This window comes from Emys orbicularis, chromosome 19 (assembly GCF_028017835.1).
Source record: "Emys orbicularis isolate rEmyOrb1 chromosome 19, rEmyOrb1.hap1, whole genome shotgun sequence".
Taxonomy (NCBI): Eukaryota; Metazoa; Chordata; order Testudines; family Emydidae; genus Emys; species Emys orbicularis.
Window position 1 is genome coordinate 20700127 of NC_088701.1, and position 27811 is coordinate 20727937.

The 27811-nt window shown below is 47.4% G+C and overlaps 1 protein-coding gene across 1 annotated transcript; it reads left to right on the forward strand.

The window, feature by feature from the left end:
- On the forward strand, positions 1–27648 carry GALNT6 (polypeptide N-acetylgalactosaminyltransferase 6). The gene is made up of 10 exons (XM_065419353.1): positions 1–488; positions 5515–5687; positions 12693–12842; positions 14259–14493; positions 20181–20298; positions 21004–21204; positions 22208–22339; positions 25128–25229; positions 26675–26827; positions 27526–27648. Exons 1-10 carry the CDS (start codon positions 1–3, stop codon positions 27646–27648), a joined length of 1875 nt encoding a protein of 624 aa, XP_065275425.1.
- The last annotated feature ends 163 nt before the right edge of the window (positions 27649–27811 follow it).

Consider the following 27811-nt stretch of genomic DNA (forward strand, 5'->3'; position numbering starts at 1 on the left):
ATGAGGCTATTCCGGCGAAATTATGGCCCATTGAAGCTGGCTTTGGTGGGTGTGGTCTTTGTGATCTTCCTCTTCATAATACAGAAGGATGTCGGGAATGGGGACCACACCGAGGAGCCCTGGCTGAAAAACATTGTCGAGAGGAAAGACCAAGTGATTGACATGATGATGGGGGCAGTAAATAACATTCGCGACTCGATGCCAAAGCTACAGATCCGGGCTCCGGTTCAGCAAGAGGAACCTTTGCAGAGCAGCAAGTCCTGCCTTCCAGGCTACTATACCCCAGCTGAACTGAAACCACTGATGGAACGACCGCCCCAAGACCCCAACAGCCCAGGAGCTGAGGGCAAAGCTTTTAAAAAGGACCAGTGGACACCGCAGGAGACTAAGGAGAAGGAGCGCGGCTATGAGAAGCACTGCTTCAACGCCTTTGCCAGTGACCAGATCTCTCTCCAAAGGGCGCTGGGACCTGACAGCCGACCTCCAGAGTAAGAACTCCCCCTTCCTCTTCTTATGCCTGTTGTAAATAGCAGCACAAAAATCAGTACCGTAGGAGAGATGGGATCTGTAAACCCGAGTCTTGGACTGAGGCCACGTCTACACACACAAGTTGCACCAATATAACTTAAATCTGTTTTTTCAACCCATGTAAACTTTAATTTGGGTTCATCATAAGTCAGTTCCTAACTGATGAAAGTTAAACTAAAATAAGAATGGTCATGTGGCCCTTTGCACCTGTTTAACTAAATCGCCTTAAAGTAACACCTGAAAGTTGCACTGGTTTCAACTGATGGAGACCAGCTCTAAGATCCAGTGGAGAGGGGAAGTCTTTCTCATTGCTATCCTCTCCGGAGCCTGATTCTTCACTGCCTTGCATTTTATCATTTATATTTGTGCACAATGAATGTGAAAAATGTTACACCCATTTTGCCCAGGTATAAATGATGACCCAAGTGCAAGGCAAGGGAGAGTTATAGTTGAGGTTTCTGTTCTCAAAGCAAGCCAGAGGAATTAACCTCACATCTTCCAATTTAAGAGCATGGAAGATGTGTGGACTTGGTTGAAAAGTCTGACCCCCATCTCGGCAGTCTGAGTGTTCTCTGCGTTACAGCAGTGACCCAATAGGGTTTTCTGAAGCTCTCAAAGAGAGAGTTTTCTGAAGCACTGCTTAATCTAGCATCTGTCCTTTCTTAGGCCATCGCTAAGGTTTTTACTGTAGCTATTACAGGGTCCGGGCAGCTAGTTTGTGTCTCATTGACACTTCATTTGCTTTTCAGTTTTGATATCAGGTGTAGCCTGGCATTCCCTTCCTTCTTAGGTAATCAATCACAAATGCCACCAAAATGTTTTTCTGAAAAAGGGTTTTTTGTTAAACCAACGTATATAGAATTTGTGCCGTTCCTTTCACAGACAGATGCATCTGTACTTCTCATTTGAATACTGAAGTTACTACTGCAAGCCGTAAATATTTGCCGGGGTAGATGAGGTTCTGAATGGACACACATCCCAACTCATGGCATTGTTTCAGAAAAGCTCTATGGTGCATGGGGTGAATTTAGTTACTGAAATAAACTCCCCTAGATGCAGAGTCATTGCAACTCCTAGATCTGCAGCTGAGTATCTAGGCTAAATTCCACACTCTGATACATCCAACATCCTCCCATTGACCTGAGTCAGTTGCGCATATACACTGGAGGGCAGAGTTCAGCCCATAGGCACCAGTCCAACTTGGGTAGAGCTGGGTGTATGAGAGATTTCCAGGGGCCTGTCTCTATTACAGAAGTTGCACTCATGTAACTAAATCAACTGTACCTGAATTTCAATGAAACGAAAGCGGTTTAATCTAGGTTTAAATCCGTTTAAGTGCCTCTATAGTATATCTAGATTGATCTTTTTCTTTTTCCCATTTGTTACCCCCAGTGCAACTTTTGCAATGTAGACTAGGTCTACACCCGACAAGCATTAAAGTCAGGGAGAACGTTGACTGAGCTAACTGCCTTATCTAGGACTGGCCAGTTACTGGGCTGGTCTACACTAAAGGGGGGGGGTCGATTTAAGATACGCAAATTCAGCTGAAGTCAAAGTATCCTATTCGACTTACCCGCTGTGAGGACGGCGGCAAATCGACCGCCGCGGCTCCCCCATCGATGCTGCTTACTCCTCCTGACGAGGTGGAGTACGCGCGTCGATTCGGGGATCGATTTATCGCATCTAGATGAGTCGCGATAAATCGATCCCCGAGAGATCGATTTCTACCCGCCGATCCGGGCGGGTAGTGAAGGCGTGCCCACTGATGTGAAATAGTCCCTAGCCGCATGATTGCTTGACTGACTTTTATGGATATGATGGTAGGGAATACTGAGAGACTGTGGCCATAGTTTGACTGTCAGCTCTGATTAGTAGGCACCATTGGGACAAAGGGAGATCACAAGAAATCTCCCTACAGCAGACTTAAAGTGAAAGCTTAGGGCAATAATTCTTTCCTTCTTCCCTCCTCTTCTGTCTCTTACACTCTCCTACCCAACTTCCTCCTGCTGCTCTTTGTTAAAAATCAGCCAACATAAGTCTCCCAGGGCAGATACAGCCCTCCCTTTAAAGACAGAGAAAAGTCTGCCTACTTCAAAAACACTTAATTCCCTGTTCCCAGACTGCCCTTGGGTTTGATCGATTTTTTCCCTTTATTCCTAGGAAGCCCTGCCCTAATTTTTCTTTCTTAGCTGAGTGGAACAGCCCCCTACCTTCCTGCTATGGCTAAAGGAGTCAAATGTGCCAGACTAGGCTTGACCTTCCTGTGGTCTCAAGCCAGGCACGCTGAGACTTCAGCCTGCCCCCTTGCCGGGAGGTGGGTTAGGAAAGGCTTTGTAGGGAGGGCATTCAAGAAAATGGCTTTGAATAGTGGATAGAAGCCCAGACCCGGTTTGCAGACTGTTTCCCCCAGCAGGCAATTATCTTTGCCTAGCAGGTGTGGCTGTGACAATGGAAGGTCGCTGAGTTCTGGAACAGGGAAGCACAGGAATGGTATTCAGTCAACCGAAAAGGCATAAACCAATTGAAATTAAAGCGTAAAGCGCTCCAGAACCGAAACATAAATCGGCTAGCTGGAGGAATTGGCTCTGCCCCTCCGCTGGAAGGGGCCGTCATTGTTTGATTTCGAGGCCGAAGCAGAACCCGATCTGCCATGTGGAACGCTCCCCCGTTTGATGTGCAGCTGAAGTATGTAGGATGTAAGGGAGCCGTTCACACGCCCTCCGGAAAGTTCAGAACGGGGCTCGCATGCGGTCGAGTCAAAAGAAGAGGGAGTTGGTTTTGGGGGTTTTTTTTTTGTTTGTTTGTTTTCATGCTAGCCCCAAAGTATTTCAAGACTCTTTTTGGTGCCATCCTTAGGAGCAGCCTATCCCAAATGTCATGGATATTGAACTGGCTGAGGCTGGGAGCTAACTGTTTTCTTATTCCAAAAAGAGTATAATTCTATTTACATATTCTTATACGTATACTATTTACATATGCATTGTATGGATTGAACAATGAAAGGTTTTCAGATGTATAGTAACTTTGGGATACCTGAAGAGGTACCTTAAAGGGACCAGATTCTCCCCACCCCCCTTCAAACAGGCCCCTTTTAAAGGTTTCATCTTAGGCACCCAAAAAGTACTAGACACGTGGGAGATGGGGTGGTGAGGGCACTGGTCTAGAGCTGGGTTCTAGTCCCTGCTTTGTCAAAGACTTCCTGTGAGGCCTTGGGCAAGTCACTAAGGCCAGGTCTACGCCCAGCCGCTAGTTCGGCGGCTGGGAATCGAAGTTCTGGGTTCGATTGATCGCGTCTGGTCTGGACGCGATCAATCGATCCCGGAAGCGCTCGCCGTCGACTGCGGTACTCCAGCTCGGCGAGAGGAGTACCGCGGAGTCGACGGGGAGCCTGCCTGCCGCGTGTGGACCGCGTCTGAACCGCGGTAAGTTCGAACTAAGGTATGTCGACTTCAGCTACGTTATTCACGTAGCTGAAGTTGCGTACCTTAGTTCGAATTTGGGGGTTAGTGTAGACCAGGCCTTAGTGTGTCTGTACCTCAGTTCCCATCTGTACAGTGGAGTGTTGGCAGGCTAAATAGACTAAAGGACAGAGATGCTAAAGTAACAGGGAAGAGGAGTCTAAAATAGATGGGCACTTGAGCAAAGCTTAACCTTGGAGGCTGCAGCCTGGCTGTCTAAGTGCTTTGGGAACCTGGTTTAAACATATTAACTCACCTAGCAGTGATTGTTAAGGGGGTTTGTAAACCTTTTGCACTGGAGGAGCAGGACTGGAAACAGGATATAGAGCCGAGAGCAGATACAAATGAAATGGGATGGCTGTAGGATGGCCTACGGGAAGGAGTCTCGGTCTATTTGGCAAAAACCGCCACCATGTTTGTCGCTGAATGTTCCCCTCTGGTTGGTTGTGTTGGAGAGGCTGTGAATTGAGTGAACCGCTGAAAAATGAGGTGCCCTCTCGCTCTGGAATGATGCTTTAGTGCAAGCTTCTCCTCCCGCTGCACCCGCTCTGTGAAGAAACGAAGGACTTTGCTCCACAGGGCGTGCGCTCGCTCTCACACACACTCACTCGCGCGCACACACACACACACACACACAAATTTTCAGAGCTCAGCTCCCATCATGGCTGCTAAGTGGCCTTGCACATTAATGAGAAAAGATGCCCTTCTATTAAATACTTATATTGCAGTCATCCCTGGGAGCCCCACTCATGGTCTCTGCCCCCAAAAGCTTGGCAATCTAAGTATAAGGCGTGATGAGAGCTGGATATTGTCTCTGAACGTTGGGATTAAACACCTAGGTAAAGAAATATCCGGAGATGTTCAGCTTGCCACTGGAGAGCATTAATCATGCTGGATTATGCACTGCAAATATGCATGTGAAGATGTCCCAACTGTGTCAGCTGCCGGGAGTGAGTAGAGGGGAATAGAGTTGGTTGGGAATCTCTTTGACAAAACGATTTTTCGTCAGAAAATGCCGATGCGTTGACACACTTTTTTGCATAAATGTATCCGTCTTGATGACACTTTGGGTAGGGCACCTAGCTAGGATGTGGGACACCCAGCTTCAAATCCCTGCTCTGAATCAGGGGCTTGGACCTGGGGGAACATGGATCCCTGCTTTGCCTGGTTTAGAGCCGTGATTTGAACCTGGTTGTCCCATATCCCAGGGGAGCGCTAACCACTGGGCTATCCTGAGGCGGGTCTCATCTTTTGAGAAACTTAGCAAAAGGTCTCTGTTTTCTCTGGATGCAGAAGGAGAACTTTTTTGAAGTCTTGAATCTTTGCAGGACAGGAAAACCTGCCGTCTGGGTCCTCTGGATCTAACCACACAGGATGCTGCTGTTTGAGCTCAAAGATCAGGCCTGCTAGCTTGTAGACAGTAGCAGACCCGTAAAGCTGTGAGGTCCAGGCTCTAGAGGGAGACAAAGCCAAGAGCAGCCAGAGCATTACAAACGCGCTCACTAACTAGGCTTGATTTCTCTCGTAGGTGCATTGATCAGAAGTTCAAGCGCTGCCCGCCGTTGCCCACCACCAGCGTCGTCATCGTGTTTCATAACGAGGCCTGGTCCACCTTGCTCCGCACTGTGTACAGTGTCCTGCACTCCTCCCCTGCCATCTTACTGAAGGAGATCATTTTGGTGGACGACGCCAGCACAGATGGTGAGTTAGGGCCTTGGAACTGGTTGTGGGAAGCACATCCAGGGGGATGCACTGCAGAGACTCTGGGTGATATAGGGGTCCCCTGCTCCCTCTCCCCAATACCATTGTAACTTATGTACCCCATCACCGCACCTCATGGACATTAAGGGATTTAACCCTTGCAGCAACCCTCTAAGATAGGGAACTGGGGCGCAGAATAGATTAAGTGACTTGCCCAAGGTCACGCGCACAGTCTGTGTCTGAGCCCAGTATTGAAACCAGGTCTCTGGAGTTTCAGTGCAGTGCTCTGTCTATTAAGCCTCCTTCCTACATGGCAATCTCTTAGATCCCTGGCTGCTAAAAGGCCCCTTCCCTCCCACTGGAAGGCTGGGGCCTGGTTTCTCAGTTACTCTTTCTGCACATGGGGCAGGGCTTATGTAGGATTAGCATGAGGGCAAAGGCCCTTTATTCCAGGACTGTGGAGGAGCTAACCCAGTTCCTGGTGTAAGCTAGAGCAGCCCTGGGGCTGCTCTAACTTAGGCCCTGGGAAGTAAAGCATCTAGAATAGCCATGGTGCATGCACAGTACATGTGCCCGTATATTGGGGGCTGGAAGCAGCATTGGTGTAGAGCTCTTATTAGTTCTATTGGCTCAAGAAGCTGCTTGCACAAAGGACACTCTTAGTGGGGCTGTTTTACATCCGCTTAAAAGTCCTAGCAGCCCAAAAAGGGATTTTATGGGCCTGATTCCAAGTTACATTAAGAGCTCTAAACTCTGATGCTGGCCTCTAGTTAGTCTCAAGTGGCTTTTGCTTCAGCTTCTGTGATGCACAGCTGGGTGTGAAAATGAGACCAATAGGGTACTCAAGAAAAAATAACAATACAGCACAGTCTGTTGCACCAAACTCAAGTGAAACTGGTCATCCAAGGGCCGAAGAGAGCTCGGTCCCTAAAAGCCTTTCAGCACAATTGCAAATAATTCCCATTAAACTGCAAGGACATTCCCTCGGGACTGCGAGGCTGGAATCTTTGCTCGGCCAGTAAAAAGGGGGGGGAAATGCATTAAGCTGCTCAGCGCATGCAGCTGACAGTATTAAGGAAACGGGGCGAGTAATATCCGCAGCAATGACTCCAATAATAGTGAGCTAATTTCCACCCAGCAGTAACACAATTGTTCCCAAGGTGCCAGCTTTTTCCAAGCTGGGCTGCAAAGAGTTGATTCCCAGACAAGACCCAGCCCACCAGAGGGGACTCGGCTAAAATGAGAGCGCTGAAGAGTTCCTAGTGGCTCAGCCAGGGAAAGCTTCCGATAAGGCTCCCCCAGAAGAGCTGCTTCCCACAATGCACGAGGGTCCCGTTCTGCAGGTTACTACAACAGGCGTGCCCAGCAAGCCTGGTTAAGGCAGGCATCCCTGAGGGGGACAGGCCTCCCGATCTCCAGTCTCAGCCCTTTCATTTTTTTTCTGTAGTTCTTTTCAGGGCTTTATTGCAACCTAACTTGACCCATCTGTAACAGACGCAGCGGCGTCTGCCTGAGATTGCAGAGAGCCTGAAACAATAGCTCAGAGAGATGTGAACTGCCCCATTCACTTCAGCAGGTACTAACTTGGGTGATACTTGAAATATCAACACTGTTCAGTGTTGTACTGCTTGCCAAAGCATGAAAGGAGAGGAAGTATTCTATTAGGAAGAGCTACATAATCTATTCTGACTGTTTGTTTATTTTGGGCCTTTAACAAGAAGAGCCAGGTTTTGAAGGGGGGTTAGTTCCACTTTCCTCAAAGGAAGCTTAGTTCCCAAATGTCTGTGGAATGCTGGGTTAATTGTGGATGGCGTATTCCACGGATGAAGTCTGCTCCGCAATTGGCACATGAGCTAGGCTGTTTAACGCTCCCTGGAGAAGGAAAGGAGACGTGCAAACTTCATTTTTCTTTTGGGCAGGTGAAATGAGTCACAGGTTCCCACCTACAATTGTGGAGGTGGGGGCTAGGGAGTGAAGGTCATATTTTTGGCCTAGCAATCCTGACCATGCCTTATTTTAGGTTAAATGCCACTTTCCATTTCCACGTGCGGGGGGGTGCAATTCCAAAGAGTTGGTAACATTCAGACGATCCCCTTTGTATATGTGGCGGATTCCTTGATTCTTGGTAGCACTGAATCCTGTTTTGTTTCTTTTTTAAATCTGGTCTCTGCACATAACTGTCACCAAGTAACAAGCTGGGAACCGCTCCCACATCCTGTAAACAGAACACATTACGCTTTCCATCCTTGGCAATTACTCACTTGCAAGGCACACTGCCATTTAGCGATCTAAATTAGTTGCAACCAAGGCAAACTAATCATATGGTTCAGCATCAGATCTGCCTGCAGCTTTGATCCCGGAGAAGATCAAGCTTTGACCAAGTGGTGGGGGTGGGGATAAACAAATATCTTCAGTTTGTGAATGGGCAGCCGCACGGACCTCTATAGTGGAAGCTAGGGTTACCACCTTTCTAATTGCTGGTAACTGGATCCCTGAGGCCCCGCCCCTTGCTCCACCTCTCCTAAGAGGCCCTGCCCCCATCACTCCTCTCTTCCCTCCTCGCTCACTGGATCATCTTCACTTCCCTTCCTACCCCTGGCTGGGCTCCCTTTTCCCCGGGGACAGGAGCTGCTGCAGATAGGAGGCAGCCCCAGCTGAATAGGGCTGGCGTGGGTTAATGACCCAGTGCCTCCCCTGCTCCGCGGTAACCAGACTCTTGGTGTCCAGTCAGTACATCTGACCAGACACTGCCAGGTCCCCTTTTCGACTGGACTTTCCGGTTAAAAACCAGGCACCTGGCAACCCTAAATGGCACCCGGACACAAGCCAAAAACAGGACCATCGGGGTAAAACCCAGATGGGTGACAACCCTAATTCCCTTCTGAACACCATATAGGGCTGAGGGGTCCTTATTTTGGGATCTGTGTTTATATGAACACCATGTGGGCGTTGAGTGGAGGTGAAATTTATATTATGATTTGCTTTACTCAGTTTGTGGGATGGCTTTGTCTTGTTTTCCTTTGTATTATGGTAGAACCTAGAAGCTCCAAGCCCCACTATGATAAATGCTCTGTAGACAGACCATGTGCATCTACACTGCAGTCAAAGGAGGAATGTGATTGTAACATGTATAAATATACCCAAGGTAGCTTTAATTGATCTACCTCGCATACCGATAATAGCGAAGCCATGGCTGTACAAGCCTGCCTGGGACCCTGAGTGCATGCTTGCATAGGCGCTGACTTCCCCTCTTTCACGTGGGTCCTTGACCCCCGCTCTGCCCCAGCCCCGCTCCCCACTCCACCCCTTCCATGAGGCCCCGCCCCCTCCCTACCCCATTCCAACTTCTTCCCCAAATCCCCGCCCCGCCTCCTCCCCTGAGCGTGCCACGTTCCCAGTCCTTCTCTTCCCCCCCCCCCCCGGAGCGTGCTAACGCTGCCAAACAGCTGTTTGGCGGCAGCCGGGAAGGAAGCACTGGGAGGTAGGCGGAGGACCAGGGATGTGGCAGCTCTGGGGGGGAGGAGGACGACGTGGGGCGGGGGGTGAGGGGAGCTTGACTGCTGGTGGGTGCAGAGCACCCACTAATTTTTCCCTGTGGGTGCTTGAGCCCCGGAGCAACCACTGCGTCGGTGCCTATGCATGCTTGCACTTCAGCCATTCACTGCTGTTGGTACCAAGATAGCTAGATTAAAGCTAGCGCAAGCATGGATACACACGCTGCAATCGCACCTCTGATTGCAGTGTAGCTATAGCCATCGTAAGAGACGGACCCTTCCCCGAAGAGCTTATCATTTTAAATGCATAAAACAAAGGGTGGAGAAACTAAGGCAGGAAGTGACTCGCCCGTGGTCATGCCAGCGGGTCAGTGGCAGGGCCAGAAATAGAACCTAGATCTGCTGAATGACTCTGTCCAGTGTCCCAGCTGAACGTTACCACCCACATGTCCACTAGCAAGCAGGCTGGTTAAGAAGTTTGGCAAGAGGACAGGTATGTGCCGTGTATGGTGATTCCCACTCAGTGCTCAGAAGAGGTTTACATTTTGCAGCAGGGGATGCTCTTTTTGTTGTTGCACTCTTCAGGGAAGTGTTACTCCCAGCAGCAATAATGGAGCCCTTGCTCTGACAACGCAAACAAAATCAAGTCAGTTGGCTGATGTATGCCCCCTGCTAATCCAGAGATGTTTCAAGCCTCCAGTGACCTCTCTACGCTCTTAATTTAATGCAGTGTTTCTCAGACTGGGGTCGCCGATTGTGTAGGGAAAACCCCAGGCAGGCCGGGCCGGTTTGTTTACCTGCCCCATCCACAAGTCCCGCTGCAGGCTAATGGGGGCTGCTGGAAGCGGCGGCCAGTAAGTCCCTCAATCCGCGCCGCTTCCAGCAGCTCCCATTGGCCTGGAGCAGCGAACTGCGGCCAGTGGGAGTCACGATCGGCCGGACCTGCGGACGGGGCAGTTAAACAAACCGGCCCGGCCCGCCAGGGGCTTTCCCTACACAAGCGGCAACCCCAGTTTGAGACACATTGATTTAATGGGTGAAAAACTGGATCTCCCTAAAGACAGACCTGGCATTTGACACTTTAGCACTTGGTTATAAAGCTTCCAACTCATCTTTATCAGATTAAGCGGATCTCATTTCCTGCCCAGCACCCAGCCTGTTTAAAAGAGCGCGGTAGACTGTCCTGTGAAATATAATGTCTCGTGTGCCGTTTTTATGTGCTCTCCAGTGGCTTTGCTAGTGCAATGGCTTCTCTTGTGCTGGTGTCTTTATGCTGGGGAAAAGGATGTTGATAGGATGCCCCCCCCCCCAACTGTGTAACCCACTTTACAGCCTAATTCTGTTGCAGATGGTTTTTACCAGCTGGATTAGCTTCCTGCATTTTAGCAGCAACTGTTATTTATTACAGGAGCACCAAGCGGCTTCCCCTGGAAAGAGGGGCCCATGGTGCTAGGTGCTGTACAAACCGTGAAAGGGGCCCTGCCCCACAGAGCTTGTCTAAATAGACTAGTGAAGGGATTGGAGGAGAAACAAAAAGGCACAGAGCACGGAAACGACTCTCCCAGCCAGCCACAAAAGCCGGGGAAGGAATCCTGCCTGACAGGCCAACAAACTTTACAAAACATGCTCGATTGTGGATTGTGCTTTCTGTTCTGCTGCCGTTTCCTGTTGTGGCCCAGGTGCTGGAGCCGTGGTCTCAGTCGTCACCTGTAACTCGAGTGCCTTTTCCACAGCTGCTTTGCTCTGACATTTATGTCACCACTGTGCTTCACCACTTCCTGTCTAGAGGTCTTGCAGCAGCAGCAGACTCTGTTGTTGCCAATTACATGAGCCTGAATGTCCTTGGGTAGCCATGTGCCAGGTTCAGAAGTTAGAGATGCTGGAAGAGTGTAATTCCCTGCTTTGTTCCATAATATGACTGGATCTGAGATTCCATTTTTCACTCTGCAGACGCCTAGATTCTCTCTAATCGTTTCCTTTCTGCACTCATTGGAGAAGATGGTCCAGCAGTTGGGTCACTAGCCTGAGATTCTAAGATGCCTGGGTTCAATTCCCTCCTCTGTCACAGGCTGCCTTGTGTGACCTTGGGCAAGTTCCTTATCCCCATTGTACAGATAGGGAACTGAGGCTAACAGCACTGCCTTGCCTCACACGGGTGTTGGGAGAATAAATACATTACAGATTGCAACGCTGTTTGAGATCTCCTGATGAAAAACACAACAATACCTGTCTTTTATGTAATTATATTGGGATAATTAAATACATTAAAGGTTGAGGTATCCAGATTCTACAGGGATAGAGGCCATGTAAATATCTAAAGTAGATATTAGCCCCTGACATGTTAACTGGGGAATATTTCCTGGCTGCATGTTGAAGAGGCTTGGGTGACCTGGGTTTTTTTCTCTATCTTACTGTTGGGGATGGGAGTAGCTTTGTGCACCTGCATTTCTTAGACCTGCCTCTCTGAGTAAACCAAGATATTTCACAATGTTCCTCTTTCTCCTTCATCCCTTTCCTTTTCTTTGCTGAGCTCATCCTCTGGTGCCTTTGTGTCATAGTAACATCTGGCTGGAGGGAAAACCTAATTCTTTCCCTTTTGTGCACTCAACTCTGAGCAAGTTGCACTCCCCCCATCTTTTTTCCCCCCCACTACCCTGGTGACAATTCATCTGCTTGGTCATGATGAAGTTTTAACTACAAGTCAGGAGAATTTTTTAGTTGTACCGTCGAGTCCCAGACTAATCTCTTTGATGGGAGAAAGCTGGAGAGATTATAGCTGCAGGAAGAGCTCCATAGTTCAGATTGCAGAATGCCTTTCATCGCAAGGCCCACTCACTTTAACAAATAAAAAAATCCTTTTGGGGGGGGGCCTTTTTCCATGTTTAGGCTCAAGCTAGACATGAATCTTAGTGGAGAGGTGGAAGAAAATCAAGGAAATTGTCTTGAGTCAGTGGCCTCTGCAGAAAAGATTCAATTCTTTTTTTTTTTTCCTGAGGGGGTGGGAAAGAGAAAAAGTCTCAGCTGGGGGGGGAACAACTTTTTAAAAGTTGGAATTTGTCATGGATTTAGTCCTCTCTGTGAGGGTCAGACCTAGGATCAGCCTGGTCAATTAACATGTATTTTGGGGTTTTCAGACTTCAGGTTGTGTTGATGCAAGTGCTGTATGCGTCAAGCCCACAGTGTGTTCTGCGTATTTAGAACTATGATACTGCCATGTTTTCATGATCAGCAAAGCTAATACGTTTGCTCTGGGCAAGAGGCGCATGGGGATGAGGTGAGGAGATACCTTAGGGTGGGCAGTCCTTCTCTGGAGAGGCAGTGTTGCTCAGTGGATAGGGGACAGGACTGGGACTCAGAAGACCCGATTTCTATTCCTGCCTCCACCACTATGTCTTCATCTGTAAAATGGGAGTATTGCTTGCTGCCATTGCAAAGTGCTTTGAGATCGGCAGACCTTCTGAATTATGACCCCTTCTCACTTCCTGTGCATGTGATAAACTCTCCCTTTCAGACTATTTAAAAGACCAACTGGATCTCTACGTGAAGCAGCTGCAGATAGTGAGAGTTGTGCGGCAGCAGGAGAGGAAAGGGTTAATAACCGCACGACTACTCGGCGCTGGGGTCGCGAGCGGAGAGGTGCTTACTTTCCTGGATGCTCACTGTAAGTATAGCTGGGCCTTTTTGCCTTGAGTCAGTTTCTGGACCCCGGGTGTGGCTTTTAGCGGCTTTTGAAAATGTTACTTAGAAAGAACTTACATTCCCCCAGCTTTTTGGGTTCTTTTCGGTCAGGCCCCGGCCCTAGGCCAAATGGCGCACCAGGCAAGGAGCGTCTTTGGCACACGCCCCCCTCCCCCGTTTGTTAAACTTTTGAATACCTTATTTTTGTACTGTACTTGTCGCTCATTTCAGTTCCGCAGTCTTAGAAAGTCATCAAACGTTGCGTGTTAAGCATGTTGCATAGATAGGGGTTCAGTAGATACCTCTGGCGTCTCATTAAACATGTCCATTATTCATCGCTACTGACACTCTCCACGTTTTAAAACACAGGTACGCTTTCGCCATGACCCAATAAAGCACGGTTCACAATATCACAGCCGGGCTCTGGCTTCCCTTCCCTTCGTTCTTGTATCTCATTGACTGGCCACGTCCCGCCCCTTATATAGCCGCATGGGTGTGGCTGACAACATTTAGGAGGTTCAAGGAAAATGTAGTTCACGGAAAGTCTGGAAGGGTCTACAGAGGTGCACATACGGAATACCTGAAACATCTTACTTCAAACATTCTATTTTCCCCTTTGTCACTAACAAGGAAACCAGAACCCCAAGCCCAGCACCCCATGGTCACCTGGGTCACCTACCCCTAAATCCAGCCCTGTTTTCAGTTGTGCCAGTTGGATAGTTACTTACCTCCAGTTTTGATCTGTCTTTTCTCCCCCTGTCCCTCCTCCTTACAACACGGCATTTGTGTTTGGAAGCAGCCTGGGTTACCGGGGGTGATTGGTTTTTTTTGCCTTTTTTCCTGGTTTCCTGTAGATAATCAATAGTCACACAGGGCCTCGCTCACGCTGAGCAGTGCTTTATTCTGCAAGACGGCCGGTCAGTTGCAATGCAAGCCGAAACCAAAAGCTGTCCCTACGTGAACCCTTTTTTTCAGTTGTTTGAATGGGATTTCTTGCAGCGTAAAGTGCTGTTCTGTGCACGTAAGGCTAGCGAGATATGGACCACCATGAAATGACAGCGTTTTCCTGAAAATACAGTGTGTTCTGGCTGTTATTCTCAACCCTTCTAAGAAGGGGGCAGAACTTGTTTCCCTCCACCCAGGGTGAGGCCAGTCTCCCCAGAATATTTATCATTCATCATTTTGTATTCCGTTCGTGTCTCGATGCCCCACCAGAAATGGGGGGCCGTTGTGTCAAGGGCTAGGTTCACACCATAGGCCATTCCTATTCAGCGTATGCTTCAGTCCTTCGTTGAATCTGGGTCCATAGGGAGAGACGGGGCCTGCCTTAAGAGCTTGCAGTCTAACCAGTAGTGATGAAATCCCACCTTTTATGGTCCTCTTCCTCGCTGCTTCTTAGGCGAGTGTTTCCACGGCTGGCTGGAGCCTCTCTTATCCCGGATTGCAGAGGAACCCACTGCCGTGGTGAGTCCAGACATCACCACCATCGACCTGAATACCTTTGAGTTTTCCAAGCCAATCCAATATGGGAAGCAACACAGTCGGGGAAATTTTGACTGGAGTTTGACCTTTGGGTGGGAGGCCATTCCTCCTAAGGAGAAGCAGAGAAGAAAAGATGAGACCACCCCTATCAAGTAAGTGCAAAGTGAATATGCCTGTGGTATATGGCAGTCTTCTGAGACCACTGCTTATCATGTTGGCCAACATCGTCTCACTGGTTCCATATACTCCCCCTGTCAGTAGCCATCTCTTGTCTTAGACTGTAAACTCCTCCGGGCAGGGACTTTTGTTCTGTGTTTGTACAGTACCTGACACAATGGGGCCCTGTCCGTGACTGGAGCTTCTGGGTGTTATGGTAACACACACCATTTTTCTTTGTGGGTACGTGATACAGTACCGCAATAGGCTGTAATGGAAAGGAGTGTTTGGTCCTCCTTGTCAGGCTAATGATGTAGTTAACAAATACTAGAATAATTCTATGTGAGGAGCAGTTTTTGGTTTTTTTCTTCAAGTTGCAAGGTTTTCTGCTTAGGCCTGATCTAAACACAGATCTATCCATCCAGTCAAAGGTGTGATTTTTTGTTTTGTTTTATTGTTTAGTTATCCTTAGGCTTGGAAGGATTATATTTTTGTCGGCAAATATCAGTAAATGTCAATTTCACCATACATACACAAACCAAGGAGAAAAATTTCCCTCAGTAACTACTGAAATTTACAGATGGGTGAAGTTTAAAAAAAAAAAAAAAATGCTGCTTGAGAACTTATTAAAGTTTGATTTAAGGATATTTAGTGTGTATTTTTGACATGTGATGGTGACAATTTGTGTTTTACTGTTATAAAGCTTTAATTTTCTGAATCTCAGCATCTACGGTCATTAAATAATTGTGTGAAACACACACCCGCCCATGGTCCAACCCACCATAATTTTGCAGAACTGTGAAACTTTAAATTGATAAAAAATCAGGGGGGAAATGCTTAGCAATAAACATCTATATTATCCATAGAATTTTTTTTTTAAAATCTAATAACTAGGTTTGGCAGAATACAGGTACAACCCCTAATGGAGACAGTAATGTTGACATAAAGGTGCTTTATATCAGTATAGCTTATTCCCATATAGTAATAAGCTATACTGGTATATAAGAATCTTTATACCAGTGTAACAGCATCCACACTAGAAGGGTTATACCGCTTGGTCCAGTGATGACGGCAGATGTGTGACCTAGTTTCAATTCCCTGCTCCTCCACAGGTTCCCTGCGTGACCTTGGGCAAGTCACTTAGCCTCTCTGTGTCTCAGTTCCCCATCTGTGCAATAGGGATAATGGCATTGCCCTACTTCACAGGAGCGTTGTGAGAATCCGTATATTAAAGTTTGTGAAGCGCGTTGAGACCTACTGGTGAAAAGAGCTAGAAGAGGTGGGTGGTATTATACTGGGATAGTGAAAGCGGTGCAACTTTCTAGCGCAGACAAGCCCTCGGATCTGTCTGAGGTTCATTCAATGTGGCCTGTTTTGTTAGAGGGCAAATCTGACCTGCAAATATCGTCCTGGGTATTGGAGTGGACTAAACTCTTCTTGACAAATGATGTGTGGTGGTGGCTTTTTGCAGGGGGTTGTTTTTTCTCTCTTGTTTTTTGTCAGCCTTTTTCTGAATTTGGAAAATCTTTGTTTTTAAAAAATGACCCATTTAAAATTTTTCATGATTTTTAAAATATTGGTGGGGTTATTTTCATTTTTTGACTTCTGCTTTCTTTTTTCCAGTCAATTTTTTTTAATCGGGTGGCCACCCTTCCCCTCTCCCCCTGCCCCCCCTCCCCAAAAAAGGGGGTCGGGGAGGATAAAACAACCAATTAAAAATTACGGGAGGGTTGAACCCTGCAAAATGAAAGAAATTTTAATTATTTAAGAAGCTTTTTTACCAAATTGTTTGGGTTTTTTGTTCTTCCCCCCCACCCCCCAACTAGCTCTAGATGGCATTTGTCCTTTTTCTTGGGGAGAAAAGAGGCAAAGACAAACACCATCTACCATGCAACATGTATCTTTGTGGGGAGGAGTACCCCTTGACCCCACCCTTCCTAATACGCCCTACTGCCAAGCTCTCCTAAAGAGCTGCTGAGTTGGGCATGTCATGTTTTGAATGTGTCAGATGTTGAGTGCCGCTCAAGGTACCTCAGGCCTGACTTTGAGAGAGGCTAGCAGAGCTAGCCAGGAATTTTTCAATGAAACACTTTTCTGTCTGAGACATCCGATCTGTCAAAACCAAAACTTCTAATGGAAATGTAGCAGTTTTGATTAAACATTCGTCAGGAAGGTGTCGAATATCCGAGATGGATTTTTTTTTTTTTGAGGGATTGGGGTGGGCTCCCAGAACAACCAATAGCCTGACTCAGAGCAGTGACTTAAACCTGGATCTCCCACATCCCAGGTGAGTGACCTAACCACAGAGCTGTTGGCTCATGTTTTTTGATGGAAAATTTCAAAGAGTTTCATCGTTCCAATGCAAAACTAAAGCACATTTCAGAACCTCCGATTTTCACAAAACAGAATTCTTGTTTTCCAGCTCAGACCTAGCGCTGAGATGCTTTGGACTGGCTTGGCCCTGCAGGCCCTTGAATTATCTGAAAACCGGGCCCGAAAACAAACCTCCAAAGCCAGCGGCAGCTCCTGGCAGCTTGGCCTTTTGTTCATATACCGTGTACAGCCTCTTAACTGAGGGTAAAGATGTCCCCTTAGGTTGCTTGGCTGTTAGGAGTTGAATAGCTTCCCCTTCCCAGCGTAACGCAGCTACATCAGACACTGGTGTGCGTTCTATTCGGGTTAGCTGAAAGGAGTGGGGTGGCTGGTGGGGAGCATATCTCTGGTTGGCTTTGAATGAGAGAGAGCCATTATGAACTTAATTCTACAAATGAAAGTGTAACCCACACACCTCCTGGGTGTGGTGTTCTGTCCCAGCTAGTGGCACCGAGACCGCTTAGCAAGAGAGTTAAAATGAGTCTGCTCTACAGCCTTAGCTAAGAGCCAGTTGTCTTTTGGCTCATGCGGTAGAGGCTCATGCATTAAGTTCCAGAGGTCCCCGGTCTGATCCTGCCCGCCGCCGACCGGGATCTGTCGGCGTTACAAAAGGACATCTTAATCACCTCAGGCTCCAGACAGACCTTGCTTTCTGGCAAAGTCTCTCATTAAGGGCCTAATTACTGTGTCTTTTCATCTTTCCACTTACCTCAAAAACCCTGTCATCTGAACGCACTGTCAATACCTGGGTTGGGGGGGGGGGGGGGGGGACGATCCGCCCTTTCAGTCTTACGAAAAGGCCCTTTTCCGTTTGAACAGAGGGAGCATTAAAGATGAGTAGGAATTGCCGGCCCTCACAAAACAGGAGCACCTACTTATTGCAATACTGAGAGTTAACAAAACTTATTGTGGGTTTTTGTCTTTGCCAGTGAGATGGTAATTTCCAATTAATTCTAGTAGGCTGGAGGCCGCATGGTCTAGTGGTTAGGGCACAGGTCTAGGAGGCTTGGGTTCAAATCCTTGCTCCGCCACTGACTTCCTGTGCGATCTTGGACAAACCACGAGAGAAGATTTGCCTGTAAAAGCCCTAGTAGAGAAGTAGCTTATACCGGCAGAAGAGGTATTTTGCCAGTACAGTTCCTGTCATTCGGGGAGGAGATTTAACTATACCGCAAAAGCTCTCCTTTGGCCAATGTAGCCTGCGTCTAGACTAGGAGGGTTTTCAGTATAACTATACCAGCAAATCTTTTCTAATATAAACTAGTGTCCGTTCTACACCTTAAACTTTTGCTGGCATAGCTGTTTGAGTCCGGGACGTGAGGAGGGTGTGACTTGTGCCAGACGTACTGGTAAAAGCACAGCGTTGCTGATCTAACTCATTTGGTTCAGAAGGGCTGGAGTCGGCTATACTGCCCAAAGCACAATTTTGCCAGCGTGAGGTCCGTCCACAGTGCTAGCATAGTATACTGGAAAACCTTGTCTCATGTAGACCTGTCCTCTGCCTCCGTTCCCCATTTGTAAAAGGGAGTGGAACAGCACTGAAGTGCTGCAAGGATAAATACAATAAAGATACAACAGTGACGGGGCCAGATAAGTTCCTAAGATTGGGTTTTTTCTTTGGTTTCGGTAACTTACCTTTGACATTTGAAAGTGCATTGCTCCTACAGCTCCATAGAAAAGAGTCTTTTGTCTCCTTCAAACCCTGCCAGCCTGCTACCCAGTTGGCACAGACAACTGTAGACTATAGTCCCTCGTCTCTGCCCCTTCAGAAACAGAATAACCTCGAATTCCCAAGGGAAGACATTCAATGCCTGCTCTTGGCCCTTTCCACGATAGCAAGACAAAGCTTGGCCTCTGGCCTGGAGTACGGCTCCGCTTTGTGGAAAGGTCAGACGGGAGAAGTTTCTGTCTCAATAAAGGTCCCTTTTTTTCCTGTGGACTGGTAACTTGGCTTCCAGCTGCCTCTAATCTCCGCTGGCTCCTCTCGGCGAGAACACAGCAGTTCAGTAAGTTTTATAAAAGCCAGTTTCGGTTCCACCCCACCCCTCATTTAAAGTTCAGATGTAACGGATTATAAAGGGAGATGGAAGGAGAAGCTTAGCCCTGAGTAACTGGATTTCCTTTCTGCTATGACATTCAGTAATGATACTCTAGGCATCTCCTCCTCCTGAATCAGATCAGGCCCCTGGGTCCCGCAGCTATCAGCTGCTCCCTTGACTTCTCTCTGTCTTAGGGACTTACCTAGCCCTCATTACCAGACAATCTGAGCTCCTCACAATCCCATGTATTTTCCCTCCCAACACACCTGTGCGGCAAGGTAGCACCATTATCCTCATTTGCGGATGGGGAAACCAAGGCACAAAGATCAAGTGATTTGCCTAAGGTCAGATAGGGAGATGGTGGCAAGGGGGGGAATTGAACCCAGGTCTTCAGAGTCTCCAGGTTAGTGTGCTATCCACTGGACCCTCCTCCTTGTCTAGACGCTAATCCCTTATCTGAAGTATTTGGCAAGAGGGTTCTGATGGTCGTTCTAAGGGTTTCTTTGTTATCCTAATGTCGTAGACTCACGACAGAGCAACATTTTTCCAGATCGCAGGAGGATACCGCAATACCCGGACTCAGAGCTGTGAATGTGAAGATTATTTAATGTCTCAGTGTAGCTATCCCCATCTGCAAACTGGGGATATTTGCATCATGACAAATCCAAGAGGGATGTAGCCTCCCTCAGGGGCCCATCACTTTTTACCAGCTGTAAGGGCGAGTGACTGTGGGGCGGGGCCTTGTGGGGAAGGGGTGGTGCAAGGGCGGGGCCTTGTGAGGAAGGGGCAGCACAGGGGCGGGGCCATGTTTCAGGGGCCAGTGCCACCCCCCCACACACACACTTTTAGGGACCTTCAGTCACCCCAGGCCTCCCTACAGATTTGAGTGCCACCTGGCTCAATCTCTAGCCAGATCCCTAAAACAGTCTGGCTGTATGTTCAGTTTGTCCATCCTTCGTGACCTTATTGCCCTACTAAAGCTTTTGGGATTGCTGGCTGTGTAGCAGCCTTCCTTGGTAAACGTGTTCCAGAATTCCTTGGTCTTCTGTCCTAATATGTCCATACCAAGAAAGCTGCCGATACCAAACCAATGCTGATGGAGGCAGTTGCCGGGTTCGGCTTTGAATATCCTTCTTTCTGATCTTGTCCTGCCACTTCCTACGGATATTTGTCTTGCCGCAGGATGAATGGTGGGGCTTGCCAGGATTGTTAAATTAACGTTTGTGATGCACGAAGGATGGTCTCTTGACTCTGCTTTTGTGTCTCCTCAGGTCTCCCGCTTTTGCTGGTGGCCTCTTTGCGATCTCCAAGTCCTATTTTGAACACATTGGTTCCTATGACGACCAGATGGAGATCTGGGGTGGGGAGAATGTGGAAATGTCCTTTAGGGTAAGAGCCAAGTGAAGCGCAGTGGGGGAGGGAGGGTGGGACCGTTAACTTCTAGCAGGATTAAAACTAGGGGGCCCACACACTTTGTTGCTTCTGTAGGCCCATCATATTGCAAGAGTTCCCCCACAAACACACATGGTCCCTGTGTGGTTTCCCGTTTTTCCCTCTTCTGATTTTCTGAAATTCTCTCCCCACTCCTCCCCCCCCAATCAATAGGATTGTGCCCACTAATGCCTAGAACATTCCCTGAAATTCTGGCATTGATCAGATGTAGCATTCAAAAGTTATCACGTTACGGAGAAATGCCATTGAGTTGAGTATAAGGCCTCATAACCTTGGCTAACAAAATCCCTTAACTGTGGGCTTTGGGCCTGATTCCGGAAGTGCTGAGGTCTCGCCACTCCTTTGCAAACCAGAGCCTTTGTTTTCAGTGCATGTGGTTAGAAAGGCAGAGCTCTGTTTGTACAGCCCCTAGCGTGGTGGGGTCTGTGACTGGAGCTTCAAGGTCCTACTGCAATACAAATAACGAAGCTCAAAGCACATTATGCCAGATCTCAACCCAGTCCAGTTCTGTACTTCAAACTATGGAGGAAAACACTTTGGACGTAGGAAAAATTCTTTCCCCCCTTTCATTGATGTGTCAGGGTTTGTTTGACTAAAGCTCCCTTTGAAATCCACTGGATGGGCGGCTTCTCCCTTGTGTAGGTTTGGCAGTGTGGTGGTCAGCTGGAGATCATCCCCTGCTCGGTGGTTGGGCACGTGTTCCGCTCCAAAAGTCCACACACCTTCCCAAAAGGAACTCAGGTCATCTCCAGGAACCAAGTGCGCCTGGCGGAGGTCTGGATGGACGACTATAAGGAAATATTCTACAGAAGAAACCAGCAGGCCTCGAAGATGGCCAAAGAGGTACCGAATCCAGTTCCATAAAGCATCTCACAAGTAATCAAAGCATCTTTGATGTGTTTCTGTATGCAGGGGAACTAGTTGGTTGATTCCTCTTGGCAGTGCTGGGCCTCTTTTAGTGTCACGCTTAAGGCGCTGGTCCTATGAAGAGAACCACATGGATGGACCCATCTGCCTGTGCAGAACTCCATAGAAGTCCACTAGACTCTGTGCCGGGTCAGTGGGATCTGGATCAGTAGCAGAGCTAGGTTTTAGAGCTGGGGGGCGATGGGTTATTGGTAGTACCACCTTCAACTATAGCTATTGGCTTGAAAAAGGTGCCTTGTGCTGTCTGAGATGAGCCTTCCAATTAGAACCAGTTAGAGAATTTTTCAACATACGTTTTTTTGTCAAAAAATGCTGATTCATTGAAATTTGTTTGCAAAGCAGGGTAGGTTTGGACAAACCTCCTGACTCCCAAAAAAAAAAAAACCACCATAGAAAAGCTTCAGAACTATCAATGTTTCATTTTGACAATTTCTGGAAGAAGAAAAAAAAAATTCAGGTTTTCTAGGTCAAAACATCATTACTTTAAATTTCTAGTTAGGTTTCAAAAACACAGCTTTAAAAGAAAACCATTCGATTAACCCAACCTGAACTTTCTGGGGGTTTTTTAGGCAAATATTTTGGAGATTTCCACTTTTTGTCCTGATTTGGGAGGGGGGGGGGATTTCAAACTCTCAGAGATTCGCTGGAGGGGAAAACAGGTTTCCTGTCTCTCTCTCTCTCTCTACTTCCAGTGACCAGCATCCTGGGAAACATGCTCCTTGGTGCTGTTTTGCATCCTACCTGTGATAAGAAGGGAAGGTGTGTAGTAACTTACTCCCATAAGGTTCTGCGGTGAATTACAAATGGAAACCACCTCTCTGTGATGCTTTAAGGCAAACCTATTAAAGGGAACACCGGGTTTTGGATTCTGTTGCTGCCCTATTGAGGTTAGTTTAATTTTCTTGCATGATTTTGATAGAAAACATACGGCGACGTTACAGAACGGCTCAAACTGAAGGAGCAACTGCACTGTAAAAACTTCACCTGGTATCTACAAACTGTCTATCCAGAGATCTTCATCCCAGACTTGACCCCAACCTTCTACGGAGCAGTAAGTGCAGGAGTGCCTCTGTGTTGTCCTGTTTCCTTCTGGCAAACCCCCCTCGATTCCCTCCTTCTCTAGAAACAAATGGAGATGGTAGCAGTGGTTCGTGCGGTGTAGATGCTCCAATGAAGATGAGGGCACCATTGCACGGAGCAGACTCCTGATGTGACGGTCCCTGCCCAAAACAGCTTACAGTCTAAATGTCCAAGACAAAATTCAGATGAGATGAGAAACTCAGACATGGGAAGGGGAAATGACTTTGCCACAGACTGGATGTTTTCCTAAAAGATCCACTGTAGAAATTATTTTGGGGGAGTTCTATGATCTGTGTTATACAGAAGATCAGACCAGATCACGATGGTCCCTTCTGGGTTGGGGTTTGGAATCTACAAATGAAGGCATCTCAGCAGGAGCCAGGAATACCTTGCGTATGCTTACCGGCACTGCTGCAGTGACAACACTGCTGGTTCGATAAGAGCTTAGGTGTGAGCATGTGTACACGGGCAGGGGAATCCCACCCCTAACTCATAGTATAGACATAGCCTTAAACAGTGCCCTGGCACTTTGAATCCTCCATGTTCTTCATGAGCAACTCTGTCAGACTTGGAAAACTCCTGTTCAGTTGCCTGATCTCTCTCTCCTCCTCCCCCCATCCCATTCCTCTTTGTCTCAGGGCTCGTCTACACTAGCTGGGTGTGAGAGAGAGAGAACCCATTTTCCCTTTATTTACCCACACAACCGCCCCTCTCTTCCCCCTCTCCCTCCCCAGTGGAAAAGGCATTTGGTATTGTTTTGTTTTTTTTAAGTGGGCTTTTATTCCTACTGACACAATCTTGCATCAGGACGAAAAGCTTCATAGAAAATGTTAAACACAATGAAAAAAAAGTTCACTCCTTTCAAAAGACTTCTCCCCATATATTCCTCCCCAGCTAGCTACGTGATTCTGCTCAAGAATGGAACAGTGGCGGTTAAGCGGTAGGGGTGGGGGGGGCGTGGCAACGCCCAGAAAGGCTGGTCTTTGATTTAACCGGTTTTGCTCTTTCACCCAGGCCGGCAAGGGGAGTGTAGTAAGGATCGCTCACTGCCTGAGGGCTGGGCACACCTCATGTCGGTACTTCTGGCCAAGTAATAGGCTTCTAAGTGGCCAATCCAGTTCTTGGCTGAAGGGATACTGGTATCCGTACAAGGTTCTGAGAGTTGGGGAGTTTAAAATGGGACTGAACTATAGCGAAGCCAATTGAGGCTTTGAGCAACAGACAAAGGAGTTTGACTCTCACCTTCCCAGTGAGTCCAGAAAAACAGCATCTCTTAAGTATTTATCTGGCTTGTGTTACCATAATATCCGAGTGCCTCGCAATCTTAATATATAATTCCCACGCACCCCTGTGAGAGACAGCAGTGCTGTTAGCCCCAAACTGAAAAATCAGTTATATGCAGAGCGCTGTTTATCTCTTCTGGCCACTAAGGATTGTTGTGGTTGGCTTCTCTGGCCATTCAAGGTCAGTTGCCTCAAAGAAAATACACACTTTGGGTTTGTCCTGGGAAGTCAGCTCACGCCGCTGAGCCCTTTCCAATTCACAGCAACGGAGTTAAATGCCCACTGCAGAAAGGTTGTTGCTTTGCATAGTAAAAACTTGCAGCTCCGGTTCTCTGATCCAGCTATCTACTGATATGTAAGCAGAAGAAGAGTGACGAGACGTAAACAGATTGTGCATAGGATCCTAATCCTGGTTGAACCCGCCTGCCCTTGCTTGCATTCCGGAATACAAGTGCAGCCAGAAGCTAGCATGGCAGATGATTTATTAATTTGCAGGGCTGCTCCCTGAAGTTGTTGTATCGAAGGCAGTTTACAGCTATTTGGCCATAGCAGATTACTTGACACCTGCTCTGGGTTGTTTTCAGTTTGCGGAGTTCTCAGCATTATTTTCCCCAGAATGCTTTGTCTTCCCAGCTCCCAAAAATAATCATCCCTGGAAAGTTAGAGCCTTACGAAAGGTCCCAGCCTCTTAAGACTTAGAGCTCCAAGGCAGAGATTGTGAAGCAATTTTGGATGTCCAGTATTCATTATTTTAATGTGAATTGGTTGCTGCAATCATAGACTTTAAGGCCAGAAGGGACCACCTTGGTCATCTAGTCTGACCTCCTACACATCACAGCCACAGAACCGCCTCCACCTCATCCCCTAACCTCTGGCTGAGTTACTGAAGTCCTCGAATCATGATTGAAAGACTTCAATTACAGAGAATCCACCATGTGCTCTTGTTCAAACCAACAAGTTACCTATGCCCCATGCTGCAAATGCAAGGTGGCAGAGACCTTGAGGGTTTTTTTTCCTATCTGACCTGGGGGGAAATTCCTTCCTGACCCCAAATGGCGATCAGACCCTGTGCATGTTGGAGAAACCCACCAGCTGGACACCTGGGGTAAGAATTCACTGTAGTAACTCAGAGCCTTCTCCGTCCAGTGTTCCATCTCCAGTGGCTTTGAAAATTTCAGCCCAAATATACCGAGTATTAACTAACCCCTTCCATGCTGAAAGAAGAGAAATAGGGAGGATCCCAGGCACCCAAACAAAACCACAGCAAAGCCCTGATTTAAAAAAAAAAAAACAGCCCAGGGATCCCGACAGGATGTAATAGGATTTGTTGAGCTGTGTTTTGAGCTGAAAAGTGGATCCTGAATCCCTGGCCAGGTGCACAGGGTTGGGTCAGGTCTGTGCCTGAGCGCCCAGAATGCAGCAAAGTCGCCTCCGACCGGAGTTGCTTGCTTGCTTTGTTTTGTTCTTTGCTTTCAGATTAAAAATGAAGGGTCAAAGAATTGCCTGGATGTTGGCGAGAACAATCATGGAGGGAAGCCGTTGATCATGTACCCATGCCATGGAATGGGCGGCAATCAGGTATGCAACCTGTGCGAGTATATCCCACCAGCTTTCACCCCATCCCACCTCCACTGAAATAGGAAAGCCCAGAGCTGGGAAAAGAGAGAAAACCCAGCCTTTCCCCATTCGCAGTTAAGATGTGAATCATGCACGTAACCTGGGCAGTTCCCCCTCCTTTGTACCTCTTCTTATTTAAACAAGTTATTTTATTTGGGTAAGGACAATAACCTCCATTCAAGTCCTGAGCCTGAATGATCTCTGCCCCAAACAGCCGAAGTCCATAGCACTTCAGCAACACTCTGTGCGCCTCTGCCTTTCATCAGAGGATTTCTAAACACTTCACCATGTGAATTAAAGCCCCCTTTCAGAACCATCCCAATTTTCTGTTCGTTTGTTTCTGGGCTGAACCAAACCACTGAAGGGAAAAAAAAATTGATTTGGGTCAAACAAACCATTTCATTCAAACTGAAACAAAACATTGTGTTTGACTTTTAGACGGTTTAAATGTAAAATTCTATCCCAAAAGCATGTTCGAAAGTGTTGAAACAAACGTTAAGATTTTTTTTCCTGATTCTTTGTTTTTTTTACCGAAAGAATTTGGTGAATTCAGCAAGAATTCGTGAAACGTTTTGGTCCATCTGAATCTTCATTGTTTGGCAGTTAAAAACGTCATCCAAAAAATTCACCTTAGCTCTGCTCCCTTTTTCCCTCATGAAGTAGGTTGTTATCCCTACGGATGGTAGAGGATGGGGAAGGAGTGTGAGAGGGAAAATAATTCTGTCCCAGTTCACGCAGCCCATCAGTGGCAGATCTGAGCTCAGGAGATCATTGAGCTCACTTCTAGTCTGCTGCTCCAACCACTAAATCTATTACCCCACTCTGCCAGCTCCGTTGGGTGTCTGTTTTGCTTTCGAATATGCCCCACTATAGTGCACTCTTTTTTTTGCCCCCCGGCCGCTCAACTCAGTGTGGCCCTCTAGTGGTGGCTAGATTGCCCAGAAATTAATGAGTCTGCTATAGCCTTGTCTAACAGATGGATCTTTCGGGTTGAGCAGTAAAGGCTCTTGCATTAAGATCCAGAGGTCTCCGTTTCAGTCCCTACTGCTAAAGACAATCCCAGGGCCATCGGCATTACATCACAATTGGAGATAGGGTTCACTCCACTGGTGGTGTGAGCAGGCTGCCCCTTGTCCATCCGGCATCCACGCTGTTCAGTGTGCAACTCATTGGGGGATTAGATGTCCCGTCAAGGTGGGGGTGGATCCTTCAGACTTGTGGGGACCGACCGGCATTGGGGTGCACTTGATTATCAACTGGCATAAGAATGAATTCTACCACCCTGAGTTAATTTTGGTGCTGCCTTCATTAGTGGAGAAGGCAGGCTGTTTTCTTGTAGCATAGGTGACCATTTGGAGAGAAGGAGAGCAGCAGTCTAATCTCCCCTGTCTGGTCTTGGTTCTCAGTATTTTGAATACACGTCCCAGAAGGACCTGCGGCACAACATCGGCAAGCAGCTCTGCCTCCGATCTGGCTTTGGGCCGGTGGAGCTGGGAGACTGTCACTTCACAGGAAAAAACACGCGTGTTCCAGGAAATGAAGAATGGGAACTGACCCACGTAAGTAAAGAACACAGGGGCTCAATGCACCCAGAAGCAGCAGTGTCTCTCTCTCTTCCTCACCTCTGACAAGAGTTTCTTGGATGCCTTGCAGAAGCCTGTCTTGTGCTTTGCTGTCAAACTGGGAGGGTTCCTTTGGGAGGCAGTGGGACCTACTGGGGAGAGGACTGGACTGGGACTCAGGAGTGGAGCCATGCAAGTAACCAACCTTATTTTGGCTCCCTGGCTGTTCCAAAAAATTGAAAAATTTTGGTTTGGGTCAAACAGTTTTGTTGCAATTTGGAGCTTTTTAAAAAAAAAAAAAAAATTGAAGGAATTTTTTTAAGTGAAAAGTTATTTTGAATCGGAAAATGTAAACATTTTGTTCTGAAAACGGCAAAACAAAACTTTTGAATTTTTTCCGACTGAAATAATTCAGCCCAAACTGACACAAATTGGTGAAGTGTTTCAGTCAATCCAAATCGGCATTTTTTTTCTCACCAAAAAAAAAGTCTTGGCTGAAAAATCTGGCCCAGATCTACTCCAGAGATCTGGGTTTTATTCCTTGCTCTGCCAATGGTTCGCTGGGTGACCTTGGGCAAGTCACATCGCCTCCCTGTGCCTCGGTTTCCCCTTCTGTACAGTGAGGATAACAATGGTCTTTGTAAAGCACTTTGAGATCGGTGGATGATGTGAGCAAAGTATCTCTTTGTTTTTAGGATCGTCTGATTAAAAACGTGGCCTCTAACATGTGTTTGTCAGCAAGAGATGAGCATCCATCTATGACTTCCTGTAACCCCTCGGATTCTTATCAGCAGTGGTTCTTTACCCAAGACATATAGTGAAGACAAAACCAGTGTCAGCAAGAAATGTGCCAGCCCATCTCACTTTGAGACCTTGATTCCAATCTGCACTCAGGAAAACAGAAGCTAAGACTCTCTCCTTTTATTTAAAAGAAGCGAACGTCTTCAATATGCTGCATTTCACAGTTGCCTTTAATTCTAC

What these genes read in the sequence shown, in the direction of transcription:
- GALNT6 (XM_065419353.1), top strand. Translation starts at nt 1, where the DNA reads ATGAGGCTATTCCGGCGAAATTATGGCCCATTGAAGCTGGCTTTGGTG. An exon ending in GGACGACGCCAGCACAGATG is followed by an intron (nt 5,688 to 12,692) that starts GTGAGTTAGGGC and finishes TCTCCCTTTCAG; the next exon opens with ACTATTTAAAAGACCAACTG. An exon ending in TACTTTCCTGGATGCTCACT is followed by an intron (nt 12,843 to 14,258) that starts GTAAGTATAGCT and finishes GCTGCTTCTTAG; the next exon opens with GCGAGTGTTTCCACGGCTGG.